At 39.7% G+C, this 26,492-nt stretch overlaps 2 protein-coding genes across 14 annotated transcripts in view; both read right to left on the bottom strand.

Moving 5' to 3' along the window:
- Nucleotides 1-11,035, bottom strand: part of NEXN (nexilin F-actin binding protein) — a 45,687-nt gene extending 34,652 nt beyond the window's left edge. For 2 of the 4 annotated variants that reach the window (XM_010347340.3, XM_010347360.3), the window contains exon 1: nt 10,832-11,035. In XM_010347340.3, coding sequence (XP_010345642.1) covers nt 10,832-11,028 — 197 coding nt within the window. In that variant the 5' untranslated portion in view covers nt 11,029-11,035. Of the gene's footprint in view, nt 1-4,296; nt 4,382-8,070; nt 10,589-10,831 lie in introns of those variants that run through there. The other 2 variants (XM_074381040.1, XM_074381041.1) reach the window with 2 other exon arrangements.
- A 442-nt stretch (nt 11,036-11,477) lies between these two features.
- Nucleotides 11,478-26,492, bottom strand: part of MIGA1 (mitoguardin 1) — a 93,505-nt gene continuing 78,490 nt past the window's right edge. For 5 of the 10 annotated variants that reach the window (XM_039474495.2, XM_074381051.1, XM_074381049.1 and 2 more), the window contains exon 16: nt 20,360-25,041. In XM_039474495.2, the coding sequence (XP_039330429.1) occupies nt 24,823-25,041 (219 nt within the window). In that variant the 3' untranslated portion in view covers nt 20,360-24,822. Of the gene's footprint in view, nt 11,547-16,705; nt 16,744-20,359; nt 25,042-26,492 lie in introns of those variants that run through there. The other 5 variants (XR_012512460.1, XM_074381053.1, XM_039474497.2 and 2 more) reach the window with 5 other exon arrangements.

The raw sequence follows: 26,492 nt of genomic DNA, 5'->3' as shown, positions 1-26,492 counted from the left end.
TCGCTCTCCTGAAAACATCCTCTACCAGAAAGTGAGGTCTTTGAGAGTGGTGACTGTGTTTCGTACACCATTATATCCATAGCACCTCCTGCCTCGGCCTCCTATGTGGTACTACAGGCATGTATCACCATACCCAGCTAAGTTTCGGGGTTTTTTTTTGTAGAGACAGAGTTTCACTATGTTGCCCAGGCTGGTCCTCAACTTCTGGGCCCAAGTAATCCTCCCACTTTGGCCTCCGAAAGTGCTGGGATTACAAGCGTTGAGCCACCATGCCCAGCCCTCAATAGGTAAATCTTGCCAGCTTCAAGGTGAATCACTTTATGAACAGATAAGGATTATCTGGATATAATGTATGACTATCATTAGGCTTATCATTATGCAGGGATATGATATAAATACAACATGCCACTTATTACATAAGTATTTATTAAGCATATGCCAGGCACTCTACTAGGAACTGAGAAATATAACACTGAACACAGATACGGTCTCTGTTCTCGTGCTATTAATGTCTCTTTGCAAAAACTTTCAACAAAAGCCTTGATTAGACTTTTTATTCTCTCAATAAACTGTCTATACTATATTTTAAAGAAACCCCGTCTCTACTAAAAATACAAAAATAAGCTGAGTATGGTGGTAGATGCCTGTTATCTCAGCTACTAGGGAGGCTGAGGGAGGAGAATCGCTTGAACCTGGCAGGTGGAGGTTGCATTGAGCCAGGATTGCACCACTTTACTCCAGCATGGGTGAAAGAGTGAGACTCTGTCTCAAAAAATAAATAAAAAATTAAAATTTCAAATATCAATTTAATCTTTGACTTATGATCTCCTCCCACTTCTTTTCTTTCTTGACAGGATCTCACTCTGTCGCCTAGGCTGGAGAGCAGTGCAATCATGGCTCACAGCAGCTTCGACCTCCTGGGCTCAAGCAATCATCCCACCTCAGCTGCCTGAGTAACTGGGACTACAGACACACACCATCACACACAGCTAATTTCTGTGTTTTTTGTAGAGATGAGGTTTTGTCATATTGCCCATGGCTGGTCAGTCTTCCCAATTTCATGCATACATACCTTCTCAGTCAACATTTCAGTTACCAGTCTATAAACTCAATTTTGCTGCTTTATTTAGCAAAAGGCCCCAGCTGCTCCTTCAATTTCATAAAATTATGCTTGCCAGAAATTATTTAGTATTCATATGTATCACTATACTTTTTTTTTTTTTTTTTAGATAAGAGTTTCGCTCTTGTTACCCAGGCTGGAGTACAATGGCGCGATCTCGGCTCACCACAACCTCCGCCTCCTGAGTTCAAGCAAATCTCCTCCCTCAGCCTCCTGAGTAGCTGGTACTACAGATGAGGGCCACCATAGCCAGCTAATTTTTGTATTTTTAGTAGAGACAGGGTTTCACTATGTTGACCAGGATGGTCTCGATCTCTTGACCTCATGATCCACCCGCCTCGGCCTCCCAAAGTGCTAGGATTATAGGCGTGAGCCGCCGTGCCCGGCCCTGTATCACTATACTTTTTACTAATAAAGTTATAAAATGAGAAGCTATAAAATTCAAAGTATTCACTTTACTGGTTTTCTTTTTTTTAAAATCCTGATAAATATTTTCAAATTATTCAATCTGTTCAATAGGAACTGGAATCCAAGAGGATGACATAGTTAGGGTCAATTGCTATAGGGCAGCTACTTTAATGTAGTTTCTTCAAAACTCTTAACTGATACACATTATATTAGAATAGAATAATAATTTAAGTATACATTACGGGTAAAAATAGGTTTTAAAAGTTCCAGAACAACTTCTAGCCATGATTGTTTTCATTTCTCTTTTTTTTTTTTCTTTCATTTTTTCTGATAGGATAACAGCCCACCATTCTTCCTGCCCTCATCCAGGCCCACTTAGGTTCTCTATTCAACTACTGCAATCTCCACCTCTCTGTGCTCCTTAACTCTAGTGTATCACTCCAACTCTGAGGATATTAACTGTGTAGGGCATCATGGGTCAGAACTCAGATTCTCACCTGGGCTTGACAGGCCTTCTGCAGACCCTCAGACTCTCCAGTTTCCTTTGTCTTATCCCCATTTTTTCAGTCTTCCACCTGGACAAATCTATTTAGTAGCCTTTTTCTATCTCCAAGACCTTTCTTAAGTCATTTCTTTACCAAGGAGGTATTTTCCCAAACTAATTATAATCGAAATGGTGATTTTTCTCCACTTCACCCTAAACATGATTGTTTTTTCTCCTTCAGTCTCTAAGACCTCTAAATGTGCTTAGGTTTCTTGGTATATCTGGCATAAACTTTAAAATTTTAATACTGGTAAACATCTCAGACATATCAGTCTAATCTATCTTTTTTGTTTACTTATTTATTTATTTATTTATTTATTTATTTATTTATTTTGAGACGGAGTTTCGCTCGTTACCCAGGCTGGAGTGCAATGGCGCGATCTCGGCTCACTGCAACCTCCGCCTCCTGGGCTCAGGCAATTCTCCTGCCTCAGCCTCCTAAGTAGCTGGGATTACAGGCACGCGCCACCACGCCCAGCTAGTTTTTTGTATTTTTAGTAGAGACAGGGTTTCACCATGTTGACCAGGATGGTCTCGATCTCTCGACCTCGTGATCCACCCACCTTGGCCTCCCAAAGTGCTGGGATTACAGGTTTGAGCCACCGCGCCCGGCCTGTTTACTTTTTTATTATGGAAAAATTCAGGCATACAAACCAAAAGAGACTAATATAATGCACCTCCATACACCCATACCAAGCTTCAACAATTATCAGCTTTTTCCACTGTATTAGACAATAAAAAGTCTGTTTCATTTATTTTGTGCAACACCTATTTCAGCATGACACATCTTACAGATGTCTTAAGAAAACTGGTAAACTCTCATTTGATGAACTCATTAATAAAGTAATGAAAAGTTACATGTATAAATAAAATTTAAGGATTTTTTTAAAAAAACTACAATACATTAAAGGAAAGTTCAGGAACCTCTAAACTGAATAAAGAAGGGAGAAAACTAACAACTGTATGCCATAAACTAGGTGGTTTTCATATAGTTTATAAATTTAAAGTGATGAGTATGATAGAACTAAGAATAAACAGAAAAAGATAAATTAGTGAAAATTGATACTGTTCAAGGAACATTTATTGAACATTTTTCTGTAATGTGCTAGGTACAGTATAGGCTACTACATAACTAATAATGAATAGGATAAAATATCTGTTCTCATGGAGTTTATGATCTAGATGAGATAAAATATAATTATTAAAAAATATAATAAGGCTTACATTTTTAGATTAGAAAAGGCTTTATTTAGGTAACACCTGAAAGTGTGTAAACACACATAAAAATTAGCTTTAGCTGGGTGCACTCCTGGAGAGGACTGAGGTGGAAAGCTCATTTGATCCCAGGAGTTTGAATCTAGTTTGGGCAACATAGTGAGACACCATCTCTAAATATAATAAAAATAAGCTCTGTGATGTTAAAGAAAATGCCACCAGTAAAAGAAAGGCTACGTATTACAAAAGTGGGTCTCAAACTTTTGGTGCTCAGGACCAAAAATCTGGGCCCATTATTGAGGATCTTAAGGACCTTTAAAGTGGCCAAGAACATACTACAACACAAAAGTTCAGCTCCATTGCACCGTCTAAGTATCTAAGATCCCAGGCAAGTCCACTGAATCCTTATGAAGAATAAGATTAAAGAGAAAACAGTGACCAAAAGATAAGGTTGAACATTTGGTTCTAAGAGTTTGGTTATAATATAGGTTTTGTTTATATGGATTAATACTATAGATCTTTAATATATTAGAAATTAAAACAAAATATTCAACTATATACTTATAAGTCATTTAAAGTAACAATAACAAACCATTATTTGTAAACATAAAAATAATTAGTAAGAAGAGGAAAATCGTTTTACATTTTTGCTAATCTCTGGTTTCTGGCTTAATAAAAGAAAAATGCATTCTCATATCTGCTTCTACATTCAAACTATGGTGGTTGTGTTTTGATTGAAGTCTCTATATAAAACTTTACCTTATACTAATATGTAGTTGGAAAAGGAAGAACTTTATGGACCCCTAAATGGTATTGAGGACTCCCAGGGGTTCTAAGACCATATTTTGAGATTTGCTGAATTACAGGAAAAGCATCCTAATGAGTCATGTCAAGTTCTCATTCTAGAAATGTATTTTAGAATGCCACTGTATTTTAGAATGCTAAATGGAGATGGGCTTAATGACTTAATTCCTATACTCAGTGACCCGAAAGCCAAAAGATTTTGTACCTGGAATCTTAACAGCCTTTCTTCATCTAATGGTAGGTAGTGATTTTTCTTGTTTTAGCAGGCAGATGCAATGTCCTTGGTCACCCTAAAGGGGCAGCAGCAACAATAACAATTCAGTCCATTACACCTCCTACGTATCTAAAATCCCAGACAAGTCAATTGAATTGTTATCAAGAATAAAATTAGAGAGAAAACAGTGATCAAAAGATAAGGTTGAATAGGTGATTCTAAGAGTTTAGTCATAATAGATAAGGCTGGCATGATAAAGGGTTTAGTACTGCCATCCTAATTCATGTTAAATGAAGACAACTATGTATCCATCACAGGTTTCAGAGGGAATATTGCAATATTAATAAACCTACACATGATTTATCCAAAAAGCTGCAGTTTTTTTTTTTCAAATTTGACAGATTAGGTCTGTATTTACAATACATTATTTTTGTGAGAAGGAGAATCTTCTGAATGCCAAAAAGTATGCCTGGCAATGGGATACAAAACAAATAAGAGCTAGCCCTTGTGAATCAAACAGCTTTGGTGAAAGAAATAGATGTCCTAATTGTTATACGATGTAGTAAAGGCTATAACAGCAGTATTATAACCAGGCTATAGAAACATGGAAAATACTATGGTGTGGTTAAGGAAGATGATGGGTTAAAGAAGGTTTCATGGAGATAATGGCATTTGAATTATAGACTTTGACAGATAAGTAGAATTTCACAAAGTGGGAAAGATGGTAAAGGTATCCAGGAAAAAGAACCAAAATGAACAAATATAACAACACCTGATGACCCATTGCAAATTTGGGGAGCTATAAAACTGTCCAGTTGGCTGGGCGTGGTGGTTCACACCTGTAACCCAAGCACTTTGGAGGCCAAGGCGGGCAGATCACCTGAGACGGGAGTTCAAGACCAGCCTGACCAACAAGGTGAAACCTCATCTTAAAAAAAAAAAAAGTCCAGTCAACCTATGGCAAAACTAGAAAGACAGGCTGGGCACAGACTAGAAAGAATACTGTGTGCCATATTAATAAAATATTTAGATACTATGTAATAATACTATAAGCAATAGGGAGCCAGCAAAGGAGCATGCCTTAATCAAAGACGTATTCCAGAAAGATAAGAAAAAGAAATTCTTACAGCAATGTAGAGAATGGAGTTTAATGGGGAAAGACCAGTGGAAGGAGGACAAGTACAATGATCTTAGTATAAGAAGATCCTTATCATGTTTAAGTCAGAAAATGAACCTGAATTAGGACATTGGCATTAGGAATGAAAAGCTGGAAGAGACATTTTAGAAGTGGAATTGACAGGACATGTTAACTCATTATTTATTTAACAAATATTTATTACACTTCTACTTTGTGCCAGGCACTATCCTAAGCTTGGGGAGATGAAAGTGAACAAAAAGTCAAAGTTCCTGTCTCGATGGAACTTACACTGTAGTGGGGGCACTATTGCAAGAGCTTTGGCCAATTTGATTTGGAAGGGTAGAGAAGAGGAGAGGAATATAGTCAAGAATGAACCCAAGTGAGAGTCAGAGGATAAGAAACAAAAAAGGCCGGGCGCGGTGGCTCAAGCCTGTAATCCCAGCACTTTGGGAGGCCGAGGCGGGTGGATCGCGAGGTCAAGAGATCGAGACCATCCTGGTCAACATGGTGAAACCCCATCTCTACTAAAAATACAAAAAAATTAGCTGGGCATGGTGGCACATGCCTGTAATCCCAGCTACTCAGGAGGCTGAGACAGGAGAATTGCTTGAACCCAGGAGGCGGAGGTTGTGGTGAGCTGAGATCATGCCATTGCATTCCAGCCTGGGTAACAAGAGTGAAACTCCGTCTCAAAAAAAAAAAAACAAACAAAAAAACAATTAGCTGTTCTGCAAGAAGCTGGACGATACAGCCAGACTTTGTGCTGGGTCACAATAATCACTTGATGAGCCTTCTCAGGTGAAAGTATTTGGTTTAAATCTGACTTTGGGACTGAGCGCTGTAGCTCACACCTGTAATCCCAGCACTTTGGGAGGCTGAGGCAAGAGGAATGCTTGAAACCATGAGTTTGAGACAAAGATGGGCAACACAGTGAGGCTCTGTCTCCACAAAAAAATTCAAAAAATTAGCCAGGCATGGTGGTACATGTCTGTATTCCTAGCTACTCAGGAGGCTGAGGTAAGAGGATGGATCGCTTGAGCCCAGGAGGTAGAAGCTGTGGTGAACCATGATCATGCCATTGCACACCAGCCTGGGTGACAGAGCAAGACACTGTCTCAAAAAAAAAAAAAAAAAAACTTATTTACGAAATCCTAGGAAATATTTCTTTAGCAGAACTATCTTCCCTATGCTTTCTAAAATCCTACCAGTGAAAGTATTTTATTTGTGTTGGTTAGCAACATCTGATATGGTCCCTTCCAGCTCTAATCGACAAAAACAATTAGTGTCAATGAATGCTAACCTCTTCTCCCACTCCCATGATCACATTATTTAAGAGGTTTGCTAACCAATATCTACAATGTTTAAAGTCCCAGTTCCTATTGCTAAGTGTAGCAGACTTTCCATCGTATCATGCATCAGATATACTTGCCCTAATATTTAGATTGGGGACTGCATACTCAAGTGTTCAAGGTCAGGTAATATAAACGTCAGGTAAGGTAATGTTATATAATATAATTGACAGGCAATGTAAATGAGTATATGTATGACTTGTTTAAAACAATAGGGAATCTCAGAGACTATGTCAAATGCAGAGCATGTGACCTGCCTGTCTGTGGGGCAGCCACTATTTAGTTCCAGTATATTGTTCCTATGAAAAAATGTGAACCTTGGGCCAGGCGTGGTGGCTCACACCTGTAATCCAAGCACTTTGGAGGCCAAGGCGGGCGGATCACCTGAGGTCAGGAGTTCAAGACCAGCCTGACCAACATGGTGAAACCCCGTCTTAAAAAAAAAAAAAAAATGTGTGAACCTTTGGGTACAATGTACACTATTTGGGTGACAAGTATACTATAAGCCCAGACAGACTTCACCGTTTTACAATTCATCCACATAACCAAAAATCACTTAGGTACCCCTAAAGCTATTGAAATAAAAATAAATAATTTCTTTAAAAAAACGAAGCCAGATTTTGCCCAGATTTTCCAGTTTTTCAAGAGAGGATGCAAATCCATATTTTAATGTAAAATGTATCAATTTTTAAATATATTTGTGGCTAGAAGTGTCTTTTTTTTTTTTTTTTTTTTGACACACAGCCTCACTCTGTCACTTAGGTTGGAGGCAGTGGTGTGAACAAGGTGTACATCAGCCTCAGCCTCCTGAGCTCATGTGATCCTGCCACCTCAGCCTCCCAGGTCGCTGGGACTACAGGCATGCACCACCATGTCTAGCTAATTTTTAAATTTTTTGTAGAGATGGGGGTTCTCACTATGCTGCCAGGGCTGGTCTCGAACTTCTGGGCTCAAGGGATCCTCTCGCCTCAGCTCTTAAAGTGCTGAGATTACAGGCATGAGCCACCAGGCTCAGTCCCAAAAGTCTCTTTCTGGTTTTTACTTTTTAATTCTTTTTTTAATTTTTTTTTTCATTTATTTTCACACTTGGCGATCCAGAAGTAAAAAGTGTCTTTTTGATTGTTAACTTCTGACCTTAGTCTAAATGAATAGACAACACTGAGAAAATTGAAAGGGTCAAAGGGGAGGCCTGTTTTGGCCAGAAAACGTGAAGCAGTGTCAAAGGGAAATAAAAGGGAATAAGCACAGGATGGAAGGTGAGAAGTGAATTTCACCAACCTCGAAACCTCACATAGAGCGCCAATCTGCTTGTCTTCTAATCTGAGAGTAAAAAGGAAGAGACGTCAAGAAGTAAATAAAGGAGGAAGAAAACGAATCACCTGTTGAACACTTACTGGATGGCAGACACTGCATGGGATGCTTTCACGTGTTGTTTATTGAGATATGTCAATGAAAAAAGAAAGAGTTCTATGCATGGGAAAAAGAATAAAAGAAAATACATAGAAATCCTAACAGTAAGGGTGTTGGATTGTAAGAGCCCCTTTCTCCATTCTCCATAATTTTTAACCATAAATATAATATGGTATATTAACATTATAATACAGATTACACTGAAATTTAAGGTGGATTTCTGGGTGCAAGTTCATCCACCCTAGAGTATAGAAAGTAAACTACTCCAAGCCAAACTATACACTGAATATTTAAACAGAAAAAGAAAATGTAGCCATTTCAAGTGTATGTAATACGTAACTATGCAATTATCAACCCAGAAAGAGAACATGAAACAAGCTATACAGGTGATATGGACCATAGTTAACTAAACAAGAACAGAAATATGTGAAATTGTTAAGAATGTTATAAATCATTTTCTCTCCAATTTATAAACTACCAATGTGTTCTGTGTGTGTGGCCTAAATAACTATAAAATAGACTAATAGTCCTCTCCTGTATAAAAACGTTTAGACTTTTACCTATCTGTTACATACTTTTACACATTCACTGCATCATTTTCTTTCATATAGGTGTGTACAACTCTCATATTTAAATAATCTCCTTTTTTCTGTCTTTTTTGTCTTTTAGGGTATTTCAAAGATAAGTTATTATTATTTTTTTTAATAAATGAAGTATGTCATTATAGGCCACTCAGATTCTAAGCAATCTAAATCCCTGATTAATCTCTTCCAAATATGCGCATTTAGTTTTCATTCTACTCAAAAATGAAACCCTAACCTAAATACTTCAAGTGAAGTTTCAAGGGAAAAATACTGTTCAAAAACCTAGATAATGCATTCCTTTGTTGATGCTAAATATAGTCATCTCAAGATGACATACATTTTGACAATGATCAGTCTTACATGTCAAATTTTCAAAAATAGCACAAATTCCATTTTAAGGTGAGCAGGAAAAATTGCTATTCATTTCATTTCAATTCAAAATGGATTTTAAAGTGTGAATCTTCTATTAGAACTGGATTACACTGTAACTATAATAAGGAAAACTGGATTTAAAAAAATTTTGTTGTGGTTTTAGCTTAGAACTCTTTAAGGGAATTGTTGCAAATAAACTACATAATTGCATGCATTTTTCTTTAAATTGCTCCCCAGAAACATTCGTCAAAATATAAAATATCTGCAAAAATATGGTGCTAATAGCTGTAAGGAAGAAAAAAATTAAATAGCTACATTGGTTAATCAAAGTTTACTTACACAAATTATACCTCCCCCAAAAAACCTTTTTCTCATTTGATTAATTATGCATTTTTTCTTAACATTACCCCAAACCCAAAAGAATTCGAGACAAAGTTTTCTTACTGCAGCAATTTAATCTGTAAAAGGATAATATTAGCTGGGGAAATTGTGTGGTCCACTCAATAACGTGTGACTAAGATGGTATAAATACTTAAGTTTATTTAATCACATTACCTAAGACATAGTTATGTTGTGACTCGCAGGCCAATGGACCGTTGCTACATGATTTCATTAACAAAATTTAACGATAAATGATGTTCCCGTTTCTTTGGTCAGAGAACTAATTTCTTTATTATGGCTTATTTTCTCTACCCGTCTCTTTACCAAGGACACTTTGTTAGGACATATCTTTATGCTATTTTTACCTTGTTATCTCTCTGCCAACTTTGTTCACGTTGTGGCCTTTAATAACTATAAAATGAACATCTCTAAGTCACTGCAGTAACCAACTATAACCTCTCAACTTCGTCATTTTCTGTACAAATGTCAATGCTAATACATTTGTAGAACGTTTTAGAGTTAACAATAGTTGGAATGGTCTAGGGGAGTTTTCAAGAGGTGACTACAGTCTTCACTCACGTAAACTACGTAAACTTCCAGCTCTAGTTGCTCAACCCCTAGCATCCCACCCCGGGCAGAATCACGAAAAAAACCGTCTGGAGACATGAGTGCGGGGATATGAGGGGGACGGGGGAGTACGCTGTTAAATCATATTTCTCCCCATGTTCCATAGGGACCGATCAGAAAGGATTTCTTTTTTTTTTTTTAATTGACCACTGATGATCAACAGAAAGGATTTGTTAACTGGCTCTGCCGCAGAGACAGAGATCGCGGCGGGGGCGCGTTGGGGGCGGGAGAGGGAGGACGGCACTGAACTTCCCCCGTTAGGACTCTAAGGGCTCAGTCGAGTGACCGGCACCCACTCCGTTCACAGAGGGCACGGAGGGCTCCCTCCCTACAGTGGGGAACGCACCCGAAACTCAGCTGTCAGGGAGCAGGGAGCAGGGCAAGGGCTTCGCAACCAGAAGCCGGAGGCCGGCTGACGCTTTCAGACACCCAGGCAGCCCCTGGTCGGCACCCCGCCGAGCCCGCAGGACGCGGCTCCGGACGGGGCCAGCGCGGAGCCACAGCTGGATGGCGCCCGGCGCGCTACTGGACTGCAGCAGAGCACCGCCAGAAGCCGCGGACCCCGGCGCCTCTCGGCAGCCCCCGCCCCCGCCCTGGTCCCAGCCAGGGGACCCGACACCTCCGTCTCCACTCCCCCCAGCCCACGTTCCCCCAACTCTTCTCACCCTCCAGGAGCCAGTGACTGGCGAAGGTCCTCCTTTTGCGCGGAGAGACAGTGCGCGTCCTGCCCGGCTGTGGGTAGGGGTCTGGGAGCTCTGGCCGCTAACTCTTCTGCTCCAGCCGCTGGGAGTCCTCTGGCCGCCGCCGCCGTCTCCAGCAGCAAGTTTCCATAAAAGTCCTGGTGCGCAGCCTGCTCCCGCATTCCAGGCGGGCCCAGCGCCGGCTGCAGCTGTTCCAAAACACAAGGCCAGTTCCCCCAACCCCCCACCTCCGTTGTATCACCCGGAGGCGGGTGGAGAGTCGTGGAGAAAAGCAGGGGAGGGGGACCGTGGCTGCCAACTTTCCGCCAAAATGTGACTGTCTCCCGGCCCTAGGTGCGCAAGCTGACCCCCTAACCTTGGGCCCGCCTCCACCTCCAGCCAGGCCCGGGGAAGGAAGGCTGCCCCCACCGTGGGAAAGGAATGAGGCTGAAATGGGCTTCATTGCCCTGCTGGAGCTGGCTCCCCCTACCCGCAACCCATTTGCTCTGGGGCCCCCTTCTCTCAAATACTATACCCGTCCTAGTTTCCAGTCAAGAAGCCAAGCCACTACATTATCTTCTACTACCATAAGCATTGACCTTTGGCCAAGTTTTCCTTTATTACCAAGAGCGTGGGGCCGCAATCCGGGAACACTTCATCTGTCTATTGCTCTCCTTTTCTTAGCTCCAGTCTTTTAACTCTAAAAGGAGAGATGAAAAAGAAAGAAAAGAAAAGAAAGAGAAGAAGGCAGAGGAGAAGGAAAAAAGGAATATATTTGTATAAGTACAAATATATTTATATTCCACATTTTTCTTAATTGAAGGCAAACCATGTCTGGTCTTTCTAAAGTTTCATAGGGCATCTTTGAATATTAGGCACCCACAGATCTCTTTCAACTTGGACCGCCAGCCTGTCAAACCCAGCAGACAACATTAAAACCCAAAATGCACACTCGGAGCATTTTTTGGTGGAGGAGATCTTTAATTCTTCACTGCACTTGAAAAAAATATCTAAATGACATCCGTCTAAACAAGGGATAAAGGTAACCACATCCAACTTCAGGCCCTGAGCAGAGAGCAGTGCTCAGGTTATATTTAAGCGATGTTGAAAAGGAATTCTAGGCAGGGCGAGTTGGCTTACGGCTATAAACCCAGCACTTTTGGAGGCCGAGGCGGGTGGATCACGTGAGGGCAGGAGTTCAACACCAGCCTGGCCAACATGGCAAGAGCCAGTCTCTACTAAAAATACAAAAAATTAGCCGGCTGTGGTGGCACGCACCTGTAATCTCAGTTACTCGGGAGGCTGAGGCAGGAGAATCGCTTGAACCTAGGAGGCAGAGGTTGCAGTGAGCCGAGATCGCACCACTGCACTCTAGTCTGAGTGACAGAGTGAGACACTGTCTCCAAAAAAAAAAAAAAAAAAAGTCTAGGCACAGTGGCTGACGCCTGAAATCCCAGCACTTTGGGAGGCAGAGGTGGGTGGATCACCTCAGGTCAAGAGTTTGCAACCAGCCTGGCCAACATGATGAAACCCTGTCTCTACTTAAAATAGAAACAATTAGCCGGCCGTGGTGGTGGGTGCCTGCAATCCCAGCTACAAGGGAGGCTTAGGCAGGAGAATTGCTCGAACAGAGACCAGGGAGGCAGAGGTTGCAGTGAGTTGAGATCCAGCCACTGCACTCCAGCCTGGTCTACAGAGTGAGACTTCATCTCAAAGTAAGTAAGTAAATAAATAAATACATAAAATAAAAAACATAAAAGCCTTCTGCTCTTAAATATAACTCTGTTCCCTAGTCCCATCCCCACACTATTTACTCAGGATGGAAAGTCTTTTAAGGAGGTAAGCCATTCATTCCTCAATTATAGAAAAGTTCAAAACTGGTAATTCAAATTATTTAGATGTACCAAAATACAGATACTGATAAGTGGTCTTGGTAGTCTTGCTTGTGCCCGTGTTCTCTTTGATGCTGTCACCTTGGCTTTCTTCGGTTCATGAAAGTTTCTATGGGCATTCTGGCTGCAGGGCCTTTGCATGAGCTGTTCCCTGCCCGAACTCCTTTCTCCCACTTTCCCCTTCATCTAATTTCAACATATCCTCTAGATCTCTTCTGAAATGCTGCTTCCTCAGAGAAGGCTTCCTTGCACCCTACCTTTCTCCATACCTTGCACCTCACCTTTCATCCCACCTTTTTCCTCCCTATAAATATTTATTTATTTATTTATTTATTTATTTGGACACGGAGTCTCGCTCTGTTGCCCAGGCTGGAGTGCAGTGGTGTGATCTCACTTCACTGCAGTCTTTGCCTCCCAGGTTCAAACGATTCTTCTGCCTCAGTTTCCTGAGTAGCTGGGATTACAGGCATGCACCACCACACCTGGCTAATTTTTGTATTTTTAGTAGAGACGAGGTTTCACCATGTTGGTCAGGCTGGTCTTGAACTCTTGACTTCAAGTGATGCTCCACCTTGGCCTTGCAAAGTGCCGAGATTACAATTGTGAGCCACCATGCCTGGCTCCTGTACATATCAATTTATAATTACATATTTATTTCTGTGATTTAAAGAAGTGAGTTGGCCGGGCACGGTGGCTCACACCTATAATCCCAGCAAAAAATAGTAATACATAAATAAATGGGTAGACGCTTTCTAATTTTTTATATCCACCCAACAGACTCATCGATTAAACAGAGCTCTCCATTCTCTCTGTAGAACACTGATAGCTACTCACAGCATGCAAGGCCTGCTTATTTTCCCACCAATTCATCATTCATTCATTCATTTAACCAGGCATCCCCAAACTTTTTACACAGGGGGCCAGTTCACTGTCCCTCAGACCGTTGGAGGGCCGACACATACTGTGCTTCTCTCACTGACCACCAGTGAAAGAGGTGCCCCTTCCTGAAGTGCGGCGGGGGACCGGATAAATGGCCTCAGGGGGCCACATGCGGCCCGCGGGGCCGTAGTTTGGGGACGCCTGCATTTAACAGATACTCAGTTCTAGATGCTGAGGACACAGCAGTGACAAAACAAAAATCCCTGCCATTATGGAATATACATTCTAGTGAAAGAAGGCAGACAATAAGCAAAGAAATGAACTATGTAGTATCTAGTGACATGCCATATGGCAGTATGGATAAAACCAGAGCAGGAAGCTGGGTGCGGTGGCTCAAGCCTGTAATCCCAGCACTTTGGGAGGCCGAGGCGGGTGGATCACGAGGTCAAGAGATCGAGACCATCCTGGTCAACATGATGAAATCCCGTCTCTACTAAAAATACAAAAACAACAACAACAACAACAACAACAAAAACAACAAAAACATTAGCTGGGCATGGTGGCACGTGCCTGTAATCCCAGCTACTCAGGAGGTTGAGGCAGGAGAATTGCCTGAACCCAGGAGGCGGAGGTTGCAGTGAGCCGAGATCGCGCCATTGCACTCCAGCCTGGGTAACAAGAGCGAAGAAAAAAAAAAATTAGAGTAGGAAAGTAGAGAAAGCTGGGGCAGGCTGAGTGGCTGTTGTAATACTAAAGAGAGTGGCTAAGGAAAGCCTTATATGAGTAAAAGCTTGAGAAAAGTGAGGAGTAGGCTATGTAAATATGTGGGGATGCAAATATTTGGAGGAAGAGTGGTTCAGGGATAGATAGAAAGGCCCAGAGAAGGATTTTATCTGACATGTTCTAGGAAGAACCAGGCTTGTGTGGGTAAAGCTGAGTGAGGGGTGAAGTAATAGAAGGTGCAGTGAAGAGCAGGAGACAGACTGTGTAGGATTTTTTTTTTTTTTTTTTTTTTTTTTGAGATGAAGTCTTGTTCTGTCGCCCAGGCTGGAGTGCAGCGGTGCGATCTCAGCTCACTGCAACCTCTGTCTCCCGGTTTAAGCAATTCTCCTGCCTCAGCCTGCTGAGTAGCTGGGATTATAGGTGCCCACTACCATGCCCAGCTAATGTTTGTATTTTTAGTGGAGATGGAGTTTTACCATATTGGCCAGGTTGGTCTCGAATTCCTGACATCAGGTGATCTGCCAACCTCAGCCTCCCAAAGTTTTGAGACTACAGGCATGAGCCACCATGCCTGGCCTTTTTATTTGTTTTTAAGAGACCCAGGCTGGAGTGCAGTGATGCAATCACAGCTTACTGCAGCCTCTAACTTCTGATTTCAAGCGATCCTCCTACCTCAGCTTCTCTGAGTAGCTGGGAATACAGGCATGCACCAACACACCTGGCTAGTATTTTACTTTTTATAGAAATAGGGTCTTATTATGTTGCCTAGGCTGGTCTCAAACTCCTGGGCTAAAGGATCCTCCCACTTCTGCCTCCCAAAGAGTAGGGATTACAGGCATGAGCCACTGTGCCCAGCCTCCTTTTGTACAGCATTGTAAAGATTTTGGCTTTTACTCTAACATGGGTGGCCTTTGGTAGGTTTTGAACAAAGTAGTGACATAATCTGACATGTTTACTCTAGCTTATGTGCAGCATATACACTAAATGAGGCAAGAGAAGAAGCAGGGAGATCAAATTAGGAGTCTTCCACAAGGATCAGAATGAGGAATGGGGATTTGCAGTGAGGACCACTGCATTCCAGCTTGGGTAACTGTGAAGGGACTGGTAGTGAGAAATGCCTAATAGGTTTTTTTTTCCTTGGTGCCTTTTTAGGTAGAACTGGTAGGATTTTGGTAACTGAATGTGAAGTGTGAGGAAATGTGGTTTTTGGTCTTTGATCTGGAAGAATGGAGTTGTAATTTACTCAGTTTAGGGAAGATTGTGGGAAGAGGAGGTTTAGGCAGGGGTGGTAAGGAGCTCAGTTTTGACATGCCAAGTTTGAGATTATAAAAATCCAAGATTTGCCAGTTTGTATAAGCATTACTTGTATACTTATTACAAATGATTGGGTTTATTCTATGTCAGCTGCATGGTTTTGAAATTATACAAAGTAAACATTTTACAAATGAAATTATAGGCCAGGTGCAGTGGCTCACACCTATAATCCCAGCACTTTGGGAGGCCAAGGTAGGCATATCACCTGAGGTCAGGAGTTCGAGACCAGCCTGGCCATCATGGCAAAAACCCGTCTCTACTAAAAACGCAAAAATTAGCTGGGCATGGTGGCACACAACTGTAATCCCAGCTACTCAGGAGGCTGAGGCAGGAGAATTGTTTGAACCCGGGAGGTTGAGACTGCAGTGAGCTGAGATCATGCCATTGCATTCCAGCCTGGGTGACAGACTGAGACTCCATTTCAAAAAAAGAAATTATAAAAGCAAAAATAAAGTTATAGTTTTTTATAAAAGCTGAGTTGAATGCTTTATAAAGACTTGATAAAGGCAAATAGCTTACAAAAATTACCACCAAGCTAGGTGTGGAGAAGACAAATGTAAAAGACTAAGTATAAATTTATACAAATCTAGGGAGATTCCGCAGTCAATGTTTTTCATGTACCTTTTCCCTCCTTTAAAATTAAGGAAAACTTGAAATTCCAGATGATGATTTAGGGCAGGGGTTGTGGAAGCCTAGGTCACGCAGCAGGAGGTGAAGGCAGGCCAGTGCACATTTAACACCTGAGCTCTGCCTCTTGTCAGATCAGCGATGGCATTAGAGTCTCACAGGAGTGCAGCCTCTTGTGGTGGCTCACGCCTGTAATCCCAGCACTTTGGGAGGCTGAGTTGAGTGGATCACTTGAGATCGGAAGTTCGAGACCAGTCTGACCAACACGGAGAAGCCCCGTCTCTACTAAAAATACAAAATTAGCCGGGCATGGTGGTGCATACCTGTAATCCCAGCTACTGAGGAGGCTGAGGCAGGAGAATGGCTTGAACCTGGGAGGCGGAGGTTGTGGTGAGCCGAGATTGCAGTGAGCCAAGATCGCACCATTGCACTCCAGCCTGGGCAACAAGAGCGAAACTCCATCTGAAAAAAAAAAAAAAAGAAAAAAAAATGATTCTCATAGGAGAGCAAACCCTATTATGAACTGTTCACGTGAGGAATCTGGTTGTGCACTCCTTATGAGTATCTAAGACTCGAATGCCTGATCATCTGTGGTGGCCCAGTTTCATCCGAAAACTATCTACCACGCCCATTCCCCCCCACCATCCATGGAAAAACTGTCTTCCCCAAAACTGTCCCCTGGTGCCAAAAAAGTTGGGGACTGGTAATTTAGGGGTTTAGTTTATGTCACAAAGATACCTAGAAATACCAAGTGAATCCATACTCCCAACTAAAGGCCTTGATACTCTATCAAAAGATAGGCCAAAGAAAGTACATTCATCCATTTAAAATTAAAATGTCAGTGAGGTGCGTTGGCTCCAGCCTGCAATCCCAGAACTTTGGGAGGCTGAGGTGGGAGGATCACTTGGGGACAGGAGTTCAAGACCAGCCTGGGAAACACAGCAAGACCTCATCTCTACTAAACAATAAAAGTAAGCCAGGTGTGGTGGCACATGCTTGTAGCCCCAGCTATTCAAAAGGCTGAGGCAGGAGAATCACTTGAGCCCAGGAATTAGAGACTGCAATGAGCACCACTGCATTCTAGCTTAGTTGAGAGAGAAATAGAAATCTTGTCTCAAAAAAAAAGTAATTATGTATGGATAATTTTTTTATGATTCCCTGCCATGGTATCCATCCACTGAGCCAACCCCAAATGTTCCCATTTCCATCTCCTGTTACTTACATCCTGTGTAATCCCCTCCCATGTTGTGTGCCACCATGTTGTGTGGTCTGTATTACCAGTGGCAGAAGCGGTAACATTTTCACATATAGGTTATAAAAGACATTGTGTCTTTTACCTTGCTATTTCTTGGATTATTTATCCCAGAGGAAGCCAGCTGCCATGTTTTTTGTTTTTGTTTTTTTTTCCTTTCATGGAGACAGGGTCTTATTATGTTGCCCAGGCTGTTATCACACTTCTGGGCGCCAACATTTCTCCTGCCTCAGCCTTCCAAAGTGCCATGATTACAAGCATGACCCACCATGCTTGGCCAGCTGCTATATCTTAAAAGACACTCAGGCAGCCCTATTGAGAGGTCTGGTTGGTAGGAACTAAAGTCTCTTGCCAATGGCCAGCAAGGGACTAAGGCCTTCTGACAACAGAAATGTGAATGAGAAAATCTTAGAAGCAAATCTTCCAACCCCAATCAGGCCTTCATGACAGCAACTTAAGGAGAGAATCACCAGACTAAGCCATTCCTGAATTACCGGCCCTCACAATCTGTGTAAGGTCATGTTTGTTCTTTTGAGCTGCTAAGATTTTGGGATTTGTTTTAACAGACTGAATATATAACTGCTTTAACATTTATTATCCATCTTCATCTTCTACCACATTATTTTGTTGGACCTTTGTAAAATTCCGGGGACAATTCTCACACCGAGCTATTATTAAATAAGAATTAGCAAAGTTCTGAAAGTCATATATTTCAAGTGCTTTCTAATTCAAAGTGCTTCTCTATATTCAGGTACCATGGTATCATTTCAAACATAGCAAATTATAAAAGTTCTGTAATTTCCTATATATAAATGTACTTTGTGAAAGGCTTCTGTGACTCACATAAAAGACATATTTGATGTACCAGTTGCTTTGCTGTGGCTTTTAAGTAAAGAATAAAAAGTGTCATAGAAGGAAGGCTGTTTTTCTTCTCTGTAGTAGAATACAGTCCTTCCCTGCCCAGGTGATGAAGGTTACTGAAGGGTTTTCACTGTTCAGATACAGAAAAAGCCAAAGAAAGAACCTCAGCAGACAGAAGAGCTTGTGCAGCCTGATCAAAGATATCAGTGGCATAAGAAGAGAAAGAGATCAAGGGGGAAGAAGTGGCAGGATAAAGTGTCAGAGAATACAGGACAGAGGAAGAAACACTGCAGAAAAAACAGAAGTCAAAAGCAGCATAAGAACAGTTAGTTTAGAAAGATTAACAAAGTGAATTTATAAAGATTTCCTGCAAAGCCCTATAAGGTTTAACAATAGGACAATGAGATGTTTGCAGAGAAGTATTTTAAACATACATAAGATTTCAGAGAGATATGTTTAAAGTGCAAAACATTAAGTTCAGATAGTGGGATCAAAGAAGATGCATGAGACAACGGAGTATGGCAGATAATGACAAAACAGAAAATGAGATTGAGATGCTGCGCTCGTTTCCCATTGCACTCTAACCCCGTATCCTAGCTAGGGAGGTTCCCTCATGTTTGTATGCTTTGATTATTAATATATTTCAGTTTATATGTTTAATAATTCTAAAAGTATAACTGTATACATTTATAGCATATATAATTATTCTAAAATAAACCTATATGTTTTAAGTCCAAAACTAAGAATCTGTTTTCATATCCAGGTGACTTCCACCTGGTGACTATGGTGGTATCCAAGTGGCATCCCTCTCCTTGATTAAATATACCTGAATCCTTTTTTTTTTTTTGAAATTGAGTCTCGCTTGGTTGCCCAGACTGGAGTGCAGTGGTGTGATCTTGGCTCACTGTAACCTCCACCTCCTGGGTTCAAGCAATTATCCTGCCTCAGCCTCCCAAGTAGCTGGGATTACAGGTGTGTGCCACCACACCTGGCTAATTTTTATATTTTTAGTAGGGACAGGACTTCACCATGTTGGCCAGGCTGGTCTCAAACTCCTGACCTCAGGTAATCTGCCCGCCTCAGTCTCCCGAAGTGCTGGGATTACAGGCATGAGCCACTGTACCCAGCCATATATCTGAAACCTTTTGAAGAAGTGATGAGAAGGGAGGTTCAGGTCATGTCTGAATAGGAATGATGCATATACATCAATATAAGTTTATATCATCCTTGATGATATCATCCAAACACTTTAATTAAAACACAAGTATTTTCACTTTATTCATGACAAAACTGTCTGTTTCCCTACATTGGTACATGGAGAAAAGATAAATTTCTTAGCCTTTGTTTTTAATTTCATTTATTTTTTTGAAACGGAGTTTTGCTTTTGTCATCCAGGCTGGAGTGCAACGGCGCGATGTTGGCTCACTGCAACCTCCACCTCCTGGGTTCAAGCAATTCTCCTGACTCAGCCTCCCGAGTAGCTGGGATTACAGGTACATAACACCACACCTGGCTAATTTTCGTATTTTTAGTAGAGACAGGATTTCGCCATGTTGGCCAGGAAAGTCTTGTTCTCCTGACCTTGTGATCCGCCTGCCTGTCTCAAAGAGTGCTGGGATTACAGGTGCCCGCCAACATGCTCAGCTAATTTTTGGATTTTTAGTAGAGATGGGGTTTCACCGTGTTGTCCAGGCTGGTCTCAAACTCCTGACCTCAGTTGATACACCTGCCTCAACCTCCCAAAGTGCTGGGATTACAGGCATGAGCCACCACACCTGGCCTTTTTTTATTTTAATGATAAAGTTTTATATTGGATCACAATGCTTCTGCAGTTGCTCTGTTCTCTACACCATAAATATAGGTCTTATGGAGACCAAACATTCTCATACAGAGTCTGATGAAACAAGTGTGACTTCATAATTATGAAATAACATTGTTTAAAATAATCAATACATCAGCAAGACGTACTATCACTTTTTTATTTGGCAGTAATAGTAATACATCCATGTTACAGTGCTTATTTCGGCTAAAGAGCCAGTGCAATTTTTTTTGCTACTGTAGTGTTTTATTTTTACACAAATTAATGAGTGCAGTCCTTACATTTATGAAATAGAAACACTTACTGATAGCAGCCAAGTGAAGCTAACACATGGTTGTTCTCAAACTAAACAAAACAATAACATAATCGTTAGGAACAAAGTAGGAATGTTCTTATTTCCATTAATCACAGATTTTATATAAATTCTTAAATTTCACATACATATTTCTTAATCTAAGCAAAAAAAGTCTGAATTCAGCTTAATTTCTATAATCATTTTGAAATTTACATCAAATAATTTCTCAGTATATATTCACATTAAAATAAAAGTAAATGGGTTATATAAACATAAGTTAAAATTTCTGATTATGAAAAGTTACAGAGAAGTTCACTAAATGTTACTTTGGCATTCCTATTTCCTAGGCTTACAGGAATTACTAAGAATTCCTTTGCAATGCAAATAATCACTCTCTTAGAAATTAAATTTAAGTAGAAAATGTTATATTTTAAGGCAAGAAAACATTTGTATATATTTTTATAAAGTCAGTTAATTCAACAAATCAACAGAATCATAGTATATGGATACAAATAAAGAATATTACTTTATGAGAAAAACAAAGTTCTTTGGAGCTTACTGTTAAATGGAAAACTTGTCTTCTTTTTTAAAAGATAATTCCATTATGATACTTAATAAACATAATCTTAACCTTCAAGAAGAAATAAGTACTTAAAAGAGTACTTATTTAAATAAGTACTTAAAAGAGTTGAACAAAAATGTAGAGAAATCAAAATATAAAAAAGAAAATTAAAAGAAATACCAAATGTAAATTGTCTGAAAATTTATCTTCTTTCTTCCAAACAAAAGGTCATCTTCTCAGCACTAACTAATTGAAGGCCCCCTTATAACTGACATATGGAAGTGGATGGTGGGATGTATAGTGGCAAGGGCAATTTCCTGCTAATACTACCATGAGTCAGTGTTTAAACAGGGTTTACCCTAAAAGGCTGTAAACTAATAATTTTTAAAACATTGCTTTTGCTACTTAACCCAGTTTTAAGGCAAATGGAAGCTATTACATATGTCTTTTTTTTTTTTTTTTTGAGATGGAGTTTTGCTCTTGTTGCCCAGGCTAGAGTGCCGTGGTGCAATCTTGGCTCACTGCAACCTCCACCTCCCAGGTTCAAGGATTCTCTTGCCTCAGCCTCCTGAGTAGCTGGGATTATAGGCAGGCACCACCATGCCCAGCTAATTTTGTATTTTTAGTAGAGATGGGGTTTCTCTATGTTGGTCAGGCTAGCCTCGAACTCCCAAAGTGCTGGGATTACAGGCGTGAGCCACTGCGCCTGGCCTGTTATCTGTCTTAAGTACCCTTCTGCATGCAGTCATAAATGTTCTTTTCAAGAGGACATTTCCTTTAAAAAGTTCAAGTTTCTTCTTTCACAGTAGAGAGGTTTTTCCTATACTTATTATCCTGAAATTCTATTTGGTCACTCTTAACTCTTTTGTGAAAGGCCACAAAGAAAGCATCTTGCTAAAGTAGCAGATACTGAACTGACCAGAAACAAACTCAAGCACTGAATTTGACAAACCAACCTCCTGAATATAAGCAACTTTTCAAAGATGAAATGGAAAAGAGAAAAACAAACAACAAACAAAAACCAACACCTTCTAGAAAGCCATTCAACTTATCTCATAAAATTAATTCCCCAGAGTTATCCCACATAGTAGCAGCATTATCAAATAGTGCAATTCTTCAAAACTGATTTCAAATAATATCTTTCTAAGATAAAAAAGTAATTACACTTACTTACAGCTTTTCTTTTAAAACCAGAGCTTAAAACACTTAGCCCTCAAATAGGTAAATTAATGTAGGCAATAACTGCCTTGTCTACATGGTAATGAAATGCATGTGCACGCACACATATGTCTGTGCATCATTCAAGACCAGTGATACTGCAGCAAGGTAAAAACATGGAATGTTAAAAAAAAAAGTTAACAGCAAATAATCAAATTTTTAGTTTTGATACTTCTAATCATATTCCCATCAAGAATTATAAATAGGTAATTGTTAAATTAAGCATTTACGTAAGAAAAGTCTAGGAGCTATATATACTACAGAACAGTGATAATTTGTATTTTAATGCTAAATAATCTACAAAGTACATGCAAAACAGCATGATTCTGAATATTTTATAGTTAATTTACGTAAATATGGCACATACAGAAATTAAAAATCTTAAAAGATTATGCTCCCCCCCCACTTTTCATCTTCTATTTATTAATCAGAAACTAGGCACTTTAATCTAAAGATTCGCTTTTCAAAGATACATTTTAGGAGTCAGAGATGGTGACACATGCCTCTGGTGTGAGGAGCTGGAGACTGAGGTGAGCTATGATAGCACACTGCACTGCAGCCTGAGCAACAGAGCGAGACCCCGTCTCTTTAAAGAAGAAAAAAAACAATGCATTTTAGGTCCTTTTTCACAATTCACTCCTAAAATGAACAAAGCCCATTTTAGGAGCAAACAAACAAATCTACTCTACTTACATACTGAGTTAGCCACTCCAAATAAGTGGTATATTATTAAAAAAAAAATTAATACAACTCTGAAAGCATTTAATATATTCTTATAGAAGAACCTCACTCATAAAAACAACTCATTTGTTTATAGATTTATCATAATGAACATAAAATATATACTTACACGTCATTACAAATATTTTTGTTTCACATTGGAGGGAGGAAACAAACCCTTCTTTAAAACGTCAATAATATTCAAAGTGTGAATATTTTAAAAATATGGGCATCATATGACAAATTCCCACTGTGCTGAGTTTTCTGTGGGAATAACTAAAAGGCAGTTTTGTAGGAGAAAGGAGAAATTATTTTACTCTACCAAGTTCTATATCTTCAGATGTTGACAGTCTCCAAATAATGTTAAATTACCTTTATTAATTAATAAATGTTACCTTTTAAATCAATACTCCAGGGAAAAAATGCTCTAATGTATAAAAAGAAAGTTCTTCAGTCTTTTTGTAACTTACAGGACCAATAGTAACATTATTTCAGAAACTACAGTTAATATAATATAAATTTGTAAACTGTAAATTTCTCAATGTCAATTCATTTAAATGTTTTATTTTATTTATTCACTTTTGAGACAGGGTCTTACTCTGTTGCCCAGGCTGAAGTGCAGTGGTGCAATCAGGGCTCATGCCAGCCTTGACCTTCTGGACTCAAGTTATCTTCCTACCTCAGCCTTCCAAGTAGCTGGGGCCACAGGCACAAGCCACCATATCCAACTAATTAATTTAATTTATGTTTTGAGACAGAGTCTCACTCTGTTGCCCAAGCTGAAGTGCTGTGGTGCAATCTTGGCTCACTGCAACTTCCACCTCCTTGGTACAAGCAATTCTCCTCTCTCAGCCTTCCTAGTCACTGGGACTATAGGCACACGCCACTATGCCTGGCTAATGTTTCACCATACAGACGGGGTTTCACCATATTGGTGAGGCTGGTCTCAAACTCCTGACCTCAGGTGATCCGCCTGCCTTAGCCTCCCAAAGTGCTGAGATTACAGGCATGAACTACCATGCCTGGCCTATTTTTTTTTTTTAATTTAATATTTTCATGGAACTCTGCTTGATACCAACTAACTTATTTTTACATTTTTGTAGAGATGGGGGGGTGGTTCTCCTTATGTTGTCCAGGTCAGTTTAAACCACCTGGCCTCAAACTATCCTCCTGCCTCAGCCTCCCGAAGTGTTATGGGCATGAGCTACCACAAGTGGTCCATTTAAATGTTCTATAACAATATTCAGTGATTACAATTTCTTTGATTCAAATACATAAGCAAATGCACAAGCAATAATGTATGCAGTACATATTAAACATCATTACTGCCTAAACTTGATTCAACAAATTAATAACGTTATAATTAAAAATACGTTTCTAAGCAAAGTTAAATATATTGACACTAGGAGTAGTATATTCTTGCATGTGTGGGCCACAAAGATCTTGGCTAACGTGTATATTTTCAAGGTGCAAAGCAGAAAAACAGCTTTTGAGAATGACAGCTTCAAGACGACAAACCAATTAACTCCCAAATATTGGCTTCAATTCAAGCAATATTTCTGTAAAATACACAACATTTCATGACTTTGATTATTACCTAATGAGTGTAAAAAGCCACTTTAAATACACTACACAGGAATTCAATGACAGAACTGCTGTATAAATACAGGACAGTTGCTCATTTTTTTACTAGATGTTTTTTCCTCCCTGAATCCACATGCACCAATTCTGTTGATTTTGTATGTATGTTACAAAATCGATAGTTACCTTAAAATATTTCATAGCACACTCAAACTGTATGATCCTTATGGTACTTATTGTACTTTGGCTTCCAGTAGCCCAGTAGGCATAACATGACCGTGACTACTTAGACAGCTACTCGTATGCCTCAGGGCATCTGCTTCAAGATAGGCCATTAAAAGCTCAGTGCGGCGAATGAGTAACTGCTTGAGGTCTTCAGCCAAAGTCTCTGCACTTGAATAACGTACCTTCTCAAAGTCAAAAATGTCTTTGAGAAATAAAAGAACTTGATTCTGGAAAATGGACATAAAACAAATTGGCAGTTATTAGACCAAAATCATGTTACATTGAAAAAGCTTCTAATATTATGAGCATTGAATCAGGAATCAAAAGACCTGACTTCCAGTGCTAGCTTCGTATTTCATTAGAAAAGGAAACTTGCACAAGTGATTTAACCTTTCCTTTTTGCAGGCTCATTTTCTTTTTCTGTGAAATAAGGGATAATACCATCCATCCTACTTGCTCAGGGATGACATGATGATCAAAAAAGATAACATTTGTGATAGCATGAAGAGGTGGGGAAACATCTGAAGAAAGATAGTTTATAAGAAGCGCCTGTAAACTCTAAAGCACTGTTTAAATGTAAGGGGTTATAGTCCTTTCCTTCAATGTGACCTTTGAGCACTGCTTCTACTCTAAGACAGAAGAATAAACTATTTCCAATAATAGCTTTGAATAAATAATAAAATAATACATTATAATTTTAAATGTGCATTTTTTTGTACCAAAACCCTTAAGGCACATGAAGAATAAAGAACATTTCAGGTCTCAAATCAGTGGTAGATCCTGAAGGATATTTCATTTTGGTAAATCATTATATACATGGAAACTATATACTATTAAGTCTCAGCTGTCATGTCACCATAATAGGAAAAAATTTCAAAGAGTAAAAAACAGGAATATCTAATTTCTATCTTCCAGAAACGAAATGTTATTAAGTAGTACTAAAAAGACACACTTCATTGATTCACTAGATTTTATATCTAAAAGGGTCATTAGCAATCAACCTGTTAGGCCCCCTCATTTTATAAATAAAAAAAAAGAATATCAAAGAATGATTTGCCACAAGTCACTGATGAAAGACTTAATTCCCAACCCCTAAAACACTTACCTTACATGTGGGTGGTAAACTACAAAAATCAATATGTTCTGAATGACAGTAAAATAAACATTTCTAAACCATTTATACAAGCATTACTTTGACAGTGCATAAACATACTTTTAAGAAATGAATGGTAAAGTAAAACATCCAAACTTTCAAATTCATACTCAATTATGTTTAACTTTTATTTGCTCCTTGAAATGCAGCCTAAACTCAAGATTATTACACAGAGAGACTTTCTTTGTCACTTTGCCAGCCAGAAAATTCTACAAGGAGCTACAACTTGTATTTTGGCAAACTAAAACTGCTGACATTGGGATATAATGTTAAACTCCCAAGTTATTTCTCACAATTTGGATTTTATCATTCATCTCACCATTAACCATAACTTACTCTGTATTACCACATGTGCAATAAAGGTGGATATTGTTTGTAAGTTTCAAAAATGCCCAGGCATGAAGAACCAACTATCTGCATCACTTTGACTGTCACATGGCGACACCATGCAAGACCATGTATCCCTTGCATTGGGGAATTGATACGGTGAATGGATTTGCTGAGTCTACTCCAAAATAAAGTACC

Source organism: Saimiri boliviensis, chromosome 11 (assembly GCF_048565385.1).
Source record: "Saimiri boliviensis isolate mSaiBol1 chromosome 11, mSaiBol1.pri, whole genome shotgun sequence".
Lineage (NCBI taxonomy): Eukaryota > Metazoa > Chordata > Mammalia > Primates > Cebidae > Saimiri > Saimiri boliviensis.
The sequence above is the reverse complement of the archived record's forward strand: the minus strand, read 5'-3'. Positions and strand labels throughout refer to the sequence as shown.